This window comes from Psittacula echo (assembly GCF_963264785.1).
Source record: "Psittacula echo genome assembly, chromosome: 6".
NCBI classification, from domain to species: Eukaryota; Metazoa; Chordata; class Aves; order Psittaciformes; family Psittacidae; genus Psittacula; species Psittacula echo.
Window position 1 is genome coordinate 7,892,262 of NC_137743.1, and position 11,076 is coordinate 7,903,337.

Consider the following 11,076-nt stretch of genomic DNA (forward strand, 5'->3'; position numbering starts at 1 on the left):
TTTCTATATTCTTTTCTTTTTTCATTAATTTTTCCTTTACTTCTTTCATTTTCCCTTTCTTTCTCTTCTTTCTTCCCCCCTCCTTTCCTTTCCTTTCCTTTCCTTTCCTTTCCTTTCCTTTCCTTTCCTTTCCTTTCCTTTCCTTTCCTTTCCTTTCCTTTCCTTTCCTTTCCTTTCCTTTCCTTCCCTTCCCTTCCCTTCCCTTCCCTTCCCTTCCCTTCCCTTCCCTTCCCTTCTTTCATTTTCCCTTCCTTTCCCTTCTTTCTTTTCCCCTTCCTTTCCCTTCTTTCTTCTCCCTTTCTTTCCTTTTCTCCCCTGAATATCCTACTTATGACAATGAAACCCTAGCAGTGGATCCTTCACTCCATTACACCACCATGCACAAAGACTGGGTCCCGTGAGACGAGGGCTGTTATTCCTCCAGCGGGAGCAGGATGAGGCCCTTGGGGCTGAGCATCTCTGGCCAAGGGAAGGGAGCCCTGTTCTGCATTTACCCGCTCCTCTCCGCTGCAGTAAACCACAGAGCTCCCCCAGCCTGCTCCAGGTGGGTAGCATTCCCAGGCAGGCGGAGGGCGAGGCGGAGAGGAGCGCTCCTGATGGATGCTCCGGTGTTTGTGTGAAAAATTCTCAGGGAAAATTCTTTCTCTCCCTCTCAGGCCCCTAAACTCTTTGTGAATGGGGCCAGTGCAACATGTGGCCTTTCACCTCGCCCAAGAACCACTGCCAGACAGCCACACTCAGAGAATTGTTTGTTAATAGTCCAATTAGATAATTGCCATCTTTCACTCCTTTTGCTCTACATTTCCCATAAAGGAATGAATAAGGAGAGCAGCATGAAGAGGGCTTCTGCCCTGCAAGGTGACAAGAAGGACTGGAGCATGCTCTTTGCACAAGGCCATTTGCTTGAATTGAATCATTGTAGCCTAATCAACGGTCTTATTGGATTACTGGCTGTTGCGGTTCTCAAAGATATTGTAGCAGAGACAATGAAATAGCTAGAGTAAAACTTTTTTTCTCCTTTAGTGGATAACGCAGTTGAGATTTTTCACGGGCTATCTCTCTCTTTCCCTCCCTCCTTCCCTTTCCTTCCCTCCCTCTTTCCCTCTTTCTCCCCCTCTCCCTTTCTCCCCCCTCCTGGATCCACTGAGCACAAAGCTGGCTCCTTTTTTTCTTCCTCCTTTTTTTTTTTTTTCCCCAATGAGCAGGCTCTGCGAATAGGTTCAGTGTTTGCGAAGGTGCAGAATTAGCACACACACATGCACGCACACATACACACACACACAGAGGGAGAAGCACAAAAAGCAAGTATCGGGACTGAAGTAAGGAGAGGTAGGAGTTTAAGATGGCTGTCTGTGGGGAGATGTGTTAACGAGGATTTCTGCTGGCCAAGATAACCTGCTTCATTGGAGAGATCTGCTGGAAGGACCAACTTTTGATGCGTGTGCGTGCTGGGGATCTGTTTGTTTGTTTAGAATTCAGGGGGCTCTTTTCCTTTTTGGCTGTGGTTTTGTTGGTGGGTTTTTGCTTTTTCCACCCCCCTGCAACTGCATTTTTCCAGCCCTTCCCAGCAGCTTTATTCAGATTTATTTGGCGTGCTTTGGAGAAAGCCACTCTATAATCGGGAGGTCAAAGGCATACTGAAGAAAGTTAATAATGGCTGCTAATGGTGCTAACAATTCAGGGTGAATCTTGTCAAAAGTTTTTTTTTTTTTTTCTCCCTCTCCCCCCCCTTTTTTTTTCCCTCTTTTTTTTTTTTTTTTTCTCCTTTTTTTTTTTTTCTCTTTTTTTTTTTTTTTTTTTTTTTTTTTTTTTCTGGAAGTCTCAGTCTTTTGATTGTGTGTTTCCTGAAAGCAAGACCAATCATTTCAGTTTATTCACTGGCTAAACTCTACTTGATTGGGGACAAGCACACAAACCATCCATTACGATCTGATATATTATCCAAACAATTTAGTGTATTCATGAGGTAACCTAAATGTGGAGGCTGCAAAATTACCCGTAATCAATTGAAACAGCGAGTGCGCGTCCCTCTGTGTGTCTAACAACTACATGTCTCTGTAATAAGGCAGACATTAAATCATTTTAGAGTTGTACTGTTGAGTACCTGATCACTGGGCGCTCTGGGAAGCTGGACAGTCACATTAGGACGCTGGGACTGAGGAAGCCGCTGCTTTTCCAGTAGGATAAAACCCGATCTTCCTTACTCAAGGTGCTTTTACAGATCCCCACCGATCTGACCTTAAGCCGTGCAATATCCAACATAGACTTCGCCTTCTTCTTCTTCTTCTACTCTTCTATTTTTTTGTTGTTGGTGGTTTTTTTTTCTGTTTTGTTTTTATTGCACTACATGTTTGGGAAACAAGACAAAATGGACGTTAGATGCAGTTCAGAGACTGAAGCTAACCGGGTCTCGAAGAACGGACATAAAGAGGGCAAGGAAAGCAAAGGGGCTGAAGGAAATATTTCTACTTCTTTTTTGAAGGATCAGCAAGGGACTTTTTCTGCCTCTGCAGCTACGGAAGGTTGTAATAAAAGTAAATCTAGTTCGGCTGACCCGGACTATTGCAGGAGGATCCTAGTTAGAGGTATGAGTTTGAGGGATTTCGCGGCGGGTGGGGGTGAGCTGTGAGCTGTGCTTATTTCGTCGCTTTGCCTTGGGTCCCCCCCCTGCTTGGAAGCTCTTCCTGCGGCCCTGCACCGCGCTCCAGCCCCGTGTGCTGCGGCGAATCGCCTCCTTGGCTGAGGGAGAACTTCGGCCGCGGTGGTTCCCCCCCTGCTCCGCCCGGTCCCGTCGGGTTTTAACGGGTTTTGTTCCCCGCGTTGCACCTCTTCCTGGGTGCCCGTCCCCGCAGGGAGCCCGCCGGGGCCGCGGCTATGGAGCTGGCTCTGCCCCGCGGCCGGGGCGCTCCTTCCGCGCATCCCGCCCGCCGCGCACAATGGCGCGGGGCCGCGGTTCCCGCCTGGTGTGGAAGCGGGCAGGAGGGTAGCCTGCAGAAAGGGCTGGTTTGGAATAGTCATCACCCTTGAAACGAATGGAGGCACCACGAAGGGCTTCTTAATCCTTATCATTTATTGTATAGTTATACGTTTAATTTCCCCCAACCCTCGTCTTCTCTCCAGGCTGAAGTAATTAAATCATTCTATTCCTCCCGCCTCCGAAAAAATAATAATCATAATTTAAAATTTACCTGCAGAAATTTCGGGTTTATTAAGGTGCATTTTGGGGGAGGAGGGAGCGAACAGAATCGGACCAAAATTAGTGTGAGGCAAGGCCTTGTAAACAATAATTAATCCTTGCGCGACCGATTGACCCAGAGAGGGGGTCAGATTAAAATGATGTGATTGTCTCTGATTTAAACCGTACCGAGGAGGTAAAATTACGGAAAGCAAAGTTGGGAAGGCTTTAATGTAACATGAATCTGGCTCTGACTTGACAGTGGTGTTAACAAGATTTGTCTCGCTTTCTTTCGGTCCGGGCTACCAGAGGAGTGAGGTTTCTGCGGGCTATTTGGTGCTTTGGGTTAGCTTTGCCCCCTTTTTCTTTCCCTCTTTCTTTTCCTGTTTGCCAAAACCCCGGAGCTTGGTTGCTCGGGATGCGGGGTGGGCTGGGGTGTCCCCACATCCAGGGTGGGCACTCAGCCAGCGCTGCCTGTGCCCAGAAAGCTCCTGCCTGCCTTATTTTCCATGGAAAACTTCTAACAAAATTCAATACATTAATAATAGGGAGGTTTTCTATTTTTGGAGAGTAGGGGGTGGCTTCCAGCGAGCCCTAACCTGGAATCCAGGGGGAACAAAGAGTAACCCTGAGCTTCAGGCACAAAGCCCGGCCTGGAAGATCCTTCCCCAGCTTTCCAGAGAGAACGTGGGTGTTGTAGTGTCAGTGTGATATATTCAAAATCAAAACGATTTTTAAATGGGCTGAGGGAATTATTTCCAGAGCTTTGGGCCCCCATCGCCCCCTTCTTCCTTCTCTGTTGGGTGTTTGGGGATTTTTATCCCCTTTCTTGGGTGCAGTGGCCAGGTGCAGTGCCGCAGTCTCCAACCCGACTCAGGGCTTGGGCTTGAAGGAGCTGGCGACGTCTCTTTCATTCGGAAATATTAAAACGAATGATAAAAATGGGGGGCGGAAATGAGAGAGGAAGGTTGCTTGGGTGTAAAACTGACTGCGCCTTTCTTTGCCAGATGCCAAAGGTTCAATCAGAGAGATTATTCTGCCCAAAGGGCTTGATCTGGACCGTCCCAAGCGGACCCGCACCTCCTTCACGGCCGAGCAGCTCTACCGCCTGGAGATGGAGTTCCAGCGCTGCCAGTACGTCGTGGGGCGGGAGCGCACCGAGCTCGCTCGTCAGCTCAATCTCTCCGAGACTCAGGTAGTCCCAGAAGGACGGGGACCCCCGGCTGCCCCTGTCCCTGTCCCGTGTCCCTCCATGCAACCTCCCATCCCGGCTCGGGCAGCTCCCCTGCGCAGGGCCCCACGTGTTGGCCGGCGCTGCGGCCCTGCGCGTCCTTTGCGCGCCTCTTGCGCGCCACCGCGCAGGCCGAGGAAGCTGGCGGGTAGAGGTCCACGCGTGTCGGGTCGGGAGAAGGGATGGAGCTGAGGGACCATGAGGGTGCGCGGCTGAGGGACCCGTAGCTGTGTGCGGCTTGGGAACGGCTGTGGCCAAGGGGGGTTCCGCCGCCCTGAGCGTCCCCGCACATGGCCCCTGTGGGTCTCCCGTGGCCGCGTGGGTCTGTGCGGGGCCGAGGGGTCTTGGCCACGAAGCCAAACCCTTCCTCGGCCCTGAGCGCAGCTCCCACTGCGGGGACCCACCCGGGCCCCGTCGGGGCTCGGTGCTCCCTGCTCCACGGTGCCGGTGCGGGCTGTCCCGAGGGCGGAGTTGCGCGGCTGCGGCCGCGGAGAGGCAAGGAGCGGCCAAGGCTCTCCCCGCCAGCAGCAAGAGGAATACCGGGGGGAAGCTGGCACCGTCCCGGGCGCTGCCGGTTAGAGGAGGCTGGTCCGAGCGCTCTGCCTTGGATACGGGAGATGCGGGGACGGGCCTGAAGTTTGGGCCTTATTTTGGGTGCCTGTATTTCCGGCCCCTCCGTCCAGCAGAGCAGAGAGGCCGGGGGCCATCAGGCGGGTTAAAACTGTGCGAGAGTGCGGGAAAACGCCTAAAAAAGCCCAAACTTTTGAAAGGCGGTTTCATATTTTTGCAAAACATCGTGCAATAATAAACCCCCCTGACAAGATAATTACCTTTTTTCTTTCCCTTGTCGGATAGGAATGACAAGTTCGATAGCTCGTAGGTTACAGAAACTGCCACGGGTGTTTGGGTGTTTGGTTTGGGTGTTATCATTATTGTTATTATTCCCCGGAGTGGTTCCCATGATTTCAGTTTGAAGTTCAGTATTGTCTAAAACGGATGGGGAGCGAAAATCCAGGCCAGGAGGTTGGGAAGGGAGCATGGAGTTGGAGTCCCACACAGGAAAGGCAGCTGGGCCTGGGCAGGCAGCGGTGTGGGAACGAAGAACAGGTCCTGAGGTCTTGGGGCTGAGCTGGCTCGGAATAAATCGTTGGGGAAAGGGCCGGCGTACGGTGAAATCGGATAAAGTGAGACGGATCAGGCTACAGATACAGTGCGATAAGGAGTGTTTGCCCCCTGTTCCCCCGGGCGAACCCCGAAACGGGAAACCCCGGGTTTGGGGGGTGGGAAACGCTCTGTGCGTTCCTAAAGCGCTCCCGTTAGCAGGTGCGGGCTGGAGCCCCCCCGCAGCCTTCCCGCTCCGCCCCGCGGGGCCCGGGCACCGGTCGGGGGGCGCCGGTCGCAGCCCGCCCCGCTGACCCTGCTCTCTCCCCGGCCTGCAGGTCAAGGTCTGGTTCCAGAACCGGCGCACCAAGCAGAAAAAGGACCAGGGCAAGGACTCCGAGCTGCGGTCGGTGGTGTCCGAGACAGCCGCTACCTGCAGCGTCCTGCGGCTGCTGGAGCAAGGCCGGCTGCTCTCCCCTCCGGGGCTGCCGGGCCTCCTGCCTCCCTGCGCTACCGGCGGTCTGGGCTCGGCGCTACGCGGGCCCGGCCTGGCTGCGGGCAGCGGCAGCGCGGCGGCCGCGGCGGGTCCCGGCGGCGGCGGCTCCCCGCATCCACCGGCCGCCAGCACCGCGGCCGGGCCCCCGCCGCCGGCAGCGCTGCACGGGGCGGCCGCCGCCGGGCACGGGCTGTTCGGGCTGCCGGTGCCCGCGCTGCTGGGCTCGGTGGCCGGGCGGCTCTCCTCCGCGCCCTTGGCCGTGGCCGGTTCGCTGGCGGGCAACTTGCAGGAACTGTCGGCCCGCTACCTGAGCTCGTCGGCCTTCGAGCCCTACTCCCGGACCAACAATAAAGAAAGCGCTGAGAAAAAAGCACTGGACTGACTCTAAGTAACTTCCCCGTATTTATATTTATAGTCTCTATTTGTGGCGGTATTTATGGGGCGGGCGGCGCGGCGGCCCCCTCCATCCATCCCTTCTTCCCTCCCTCGCCGCCTCCAAGCCCCGCGGCGCGGTTCCCTCGGCGGGCCGGTGCGGAGCGGAGCGGGGTCCCGGTGCCCGCGGAGCGAAGCGAGGCAGCGACCGGGGGCTGCGGGAGCGGGGCAGCCCCCGCCGCTTCCCTGCCCCGCCAGCCCGGCGTCCGTGTGTCCTTTCGGGGAGGGAGGGGGGTGTCTGTTCGTTTGCTTTGCCACCGGTAGGAAAGGGAAGAGGAGGGAGAGAGAACGGGGTGCGGTTTGGCTCTTTCAGGCCCGCTATAGCCAATGCCAAGCGAGGGAAAGGGATTTCGGAGAGAGGAAGATGGAACTGTCAGGTGATGCCCGGGTTTGGTTTTTTTCCCCCTCAGTGCCTCCGAAGCACAAGGGGTTGGGGGCTCCACCCGTGGCCCCCGTTCCAACACACCCACTGCACTGCAGTCCCCGGGAAAGCTCCGTGCTGCTCGCCCGGAACACCGGCCGGGAAAACGGCCAGCAGCTTCCCTTTTCCACTGTGAATCCCGAACGTGGGAAGGGCCAGAGCGGGTTGCCTTGCAAACACACGCACGGAGCGAGGAGGCAGAAACCAGTGGCTGCAGAGATTTTGAATCAAACTGTCTCCTCCTTCGAGATAACACAAAGCCCCTTTTTTCCCCTTTATTTCCCTTTATTTTCCCCCCCATTTTTTTTCTCCCGCATTCCCATGGGCCAGCCCCACGGTCCTTATCTGCAAAAGCAAATCTGCAGATAAATGATGGATAAATCGCGACTCGATTTGCATCCAGATCCGTTGCGATAGTATTTTTCTGCTAATTTTTCTCTTCTATTCGATTTTTTTCCCCAAAAAATTTCAACGCGCATCAAAATGAAACAAAACCAATCTTTAGCCTCCCTTCCTCCTAAAACAACCCTCGCATATATCGCTCACACTTCATTTAAAACGAACGTCAAATATAAAAAACGTATCTTTTAATGTTATTTTTGTACTTTAAAATACATCTATGTAACAACCTCCTCCTTTTTTTTTTTTTGCCTTCATAATTCCTACTGCTATTTTCCTCCACAAACGTGTATTTCACCTTCTAGTATTCCGAATCGAATATTTCCTGTTCAATCTCGGTACTTGAATGATTTGCCAGAAAAGGGATGCTGTACTTTTAGCTAGTTCTTTGGAAACAAGCGATTAATCTTCTTGACTTTGGTTTGAAGTTTCTTTCCTTTCTTTCAACTTTAACGTTTACAAACTGTATAAATCCGTGCCACCAATCTGTAACCAAAAAAAAAAGAAAAGAAAAGAAAAAAGAGAAAAAAAAAATTGACAACAAGTGGAATGGTTGCTGTAGAATAGAGAATTAACTCTAGAAGTGGGCAGGAGCTGGACAGAAAGAAAATAGTAATTTTATTGTAAATTATTTACGTCGGAAGTTTCTAGGCAACTAGTCGGGAAAAGAAACAAATAATGGATGAATTGAGCGCTGAGCCCTTGCTACTAACTTTTGTTCTGAATGTTTTGGATATTTGGATGTTTTGTATTTATGTGGTGAGAGTGAAATATATTATATCTATATGATGATGGAATTAGGTGTATTTTCGTCTTATATTCATAGCACCCACATTACTTTCATCTAATGTACACGCTGCTGAACTCCCCCCCCCCAACCCAATCCCTCTGTAGGTTGCCAGGTTTTATTTAGTTTTTATATTTTATTTCTAATTCTGAAAAGCGGGATTGTAAGGTCCCTTTCATGGAGCGGGATCTTTTCCCTTTTCCTTCTGGGGCAGTTTAGGGCATTCCCAGTCCCCTTCCTGGCTCCAGCCCATCCCTCGCAGCTCTCCTTACCCCATGGGCCCAATCCCCTACCCACGGCTGTCCCTGTGGTCGTGGTGGCACGGTCCTGCATGGGGAGACGAGCTGGGTGTCCGGCCTATCCCCTCCATCCCGGTGTGCGGGTCCCTCATTTCTGCACCCCTTCTCCTGCTTGCAACGGGTGCCGGGCCTGGCTTACGGATGCACATACATGTGTGCCTATCTATATATCCCTATATAAGCATATATAAATACTCATACAAATATATATATGCTTGTGTGCATAAATATGGATATTAATACCTAAACAGCTCTTGCTTCCATTCCATTCAGCAGCCCAGCCCTGAGAGTCCTTTGCTGGGAAGCCAGTGCGGGGCAGTATCCCTGTTCTTAGGAAGCCCCCCACTCTGAGGCCTCGGTTCTTCCAGGGCCACAGGGAGGTCTCAATCCATGGCTCTCCGGGCATCTCCCCAGCCCTGGAATCCCACTGCGGCCTCTGCTGAGCTTTGCCATGAGCCTGTCCTAGCCACGGCGGATGCACGGCTCTGGATTAAGAGGGAAAGACGTGGTGATGATGGTGATTTGTTGTTTGTTTTTAAAGTGTGCAGAAATGATCTGGGGAAGGGTGAGCAGGGTGAAGGAGGGGATGGAAGGTGACATTTAAGGAGGTGACACTGAAGCCGCTGGTCAAGACTGAAAAACTTCAAGGGAAAGGGAAGGGAAGCAGTGGTAAAAAGAAAAGAGCTGAGAGTGGCAAACCAGCTCTGTCAGGTAGACCCTGGGGGATAGTTTTGGGTTTCTGCCTTGTCTGCATGGGCTGCACAGCAGCACCCGCATCCCTGGACAAAGACAAGAGCCCTGACCTGGGCTGCCTTTGCCATAGAGGCACTCACCAACCCTCAGACCTTCCCCCGCTCCCCTGCCCTGCACAGGGCTGTCCTGTGCGCTGAGGTTGTCCTGTCCCTCCTGTTGAGATAGGGCTACTCTGTGTCCCAAACCTGCTGCTGCACTGTGAGCCAGGGGGAACAGCAGCACGAATGTGTCCTGCCAGAGCTGCCTCACGTACCTTCAGCTGAAAAGAGGATTTCTCTGCTCTTCTATTTTTATAACCAGAAACAGTGTGTGGGGGGTTCCTGCTCCCTCATGCAGGCACCATGAGGCCCTTTTCCCCTGGTTGCTGGCCTGACACGCAGTCCTGGGGCTGAAGCCATGGTCAGTGTCAGCCGTTTACTCCTCACCTAAGGCAATTTAAGCCAGCGTCAAGCTAAATTGCCCACACTAAAGCCAAAATCCTTATTTTACAGCTTTGCAGCCCTCAGTAAACATGTGAAGAGCTGGATGGTTTTATTCTTATTACTATTATTATTTCTGAATATTTCCAAATAAGGATGTGCCCTGAGGTGTGAAGGGGCCTTGTCTGAGCACTCAAGCAAAAGAAATACTTCAGGACATCGTTATTAATTATTTTTTCCCCCTGTCTCTTTCAAATTCCACCTCTCCCACCTCTATACCCAAAGCTGCTTCTGGGCTGGGGGCAGAGGAAAAGCTGGAGGCTCTGCAGTCCCATGCACCATTATCACAGACCTAGTTCTGTTTCTGCTTGTGCCTCAGGTCAAAACCTTGGACCTCAGCAGGGAGGGAGTTTCCTTTGGAACTTGCATCCCCTCCTTTCTACTAAAGGCGAACAAACTCAGAGATGTTCATCTGATTTCTATAAAAGGGGGAAGGAAATAGCACCTGTAGCTGCGTCGCTGCATGGGACAAGTTAAACATCACCCATACACACACTGGTACATCCAGTGATCCCGAATCAACAAACTGCTTATAAATAATAGTCCCATTTCTTTTTTTTCCCTTGTTTCCTCTTTTTGCCAACTGCCCCAAAGCTGTTCTAAAGCCCTGTGCTGCCCAGAGACCTGCTTGCTTGTTTTCACTGAACCGCTGAATTCCATTCTATGGGAGCAAGGAACACAAACCACCTTCCTGAAGCTACTTGTTGCTGAAAGGTTTTGTGGTGTTTTATGTGGCATCTTTATTTGTGCCCATCATTGTGGCATCTGAGCTCCAACTAAGGCTTATGGAGAGTGAGTGTGAATGGTGGGAATTTTTAGCAGGAAAGCAAATAAGCAAAATATAAACCTACCTCCGGTATGATTTTTTAAGGAAATAATGAAAGTCTTCCTGTGGCAGGCAGACTTCCTCAAACTTTCCTTTAGCAGCAGCTACACGTAGGACTTGGGGTGAGCAAGCAGTAACAAAGGCTGAGGGCAGCGTGGGGTGTTTCAGTTTGTTCAGCTGAACCCAAGGAATGTTTTCACAGGTACATGGACAGGGTGTCTGGTCCTGTGGCTCCCAGGAAGGCAAAGCGCCCAGGAGCAGCTCCAGGGTGAACACAAAGCAATGTTAGCCACGTCCATGAAGGAAAAAGAGGAATTAGCCTATTTAGAGGATTTTTTCAAAAGCATTTGCCCACCCACTTAACATAGGTCCTGCTTTATTTGCTGCTCCTCCATACCCCTCATGCCAGGGATTAGTGCAGCCTCTGACCACTTTGTCCCCATTTGCAACCCTGTCATCAGCCCCAGATACATGACCTTGTGACATGTAAAAAAGCACACGAGGTCCCCGATTAACTTCAGAGTATTTTATTTCTTTAGAGAAAAGAGAAAAAAACACTTCAAAAGAATAACTCTTGAACAGAATCAAATCATAGTCACTGGGAAACAAAATTATCAGGGAGGCTAATGTGAAATCCATCGATGTGATGCAGTCTGTGCAGCGGCTGCAATATAAAC

General features: G+C 51.6%; 1 protein-coding gene across 1 annotated transcript; it reads left to right on the plus strand.

Moving 5' to 3' along the window:
• Positions 1 to 916: 916 nt before the first annotated feature.
• Positions 917 to 6,385, plus strand: VAX1 (ventral anterior homeobox 1; the record flags this gene model as incomplete). Its single annotated transcript, XM_080622162.1, has 3 exons — positions 917 to 2,585; positions 4,183 to 4,370; positions 5,846 to 6,385. Exons 1-3 carry the CDS (start codon positions 2,348 to 2,350, stop codon positions 6,383 to 6,385), a joined length of 966 nt encoding a protein of 321 aa, XP_080478288.1. The 5' UTR covers positions 917 to 2,347.
• Positions 6,386 to 11,076: the final 4,691 nt, after the last annotated feature.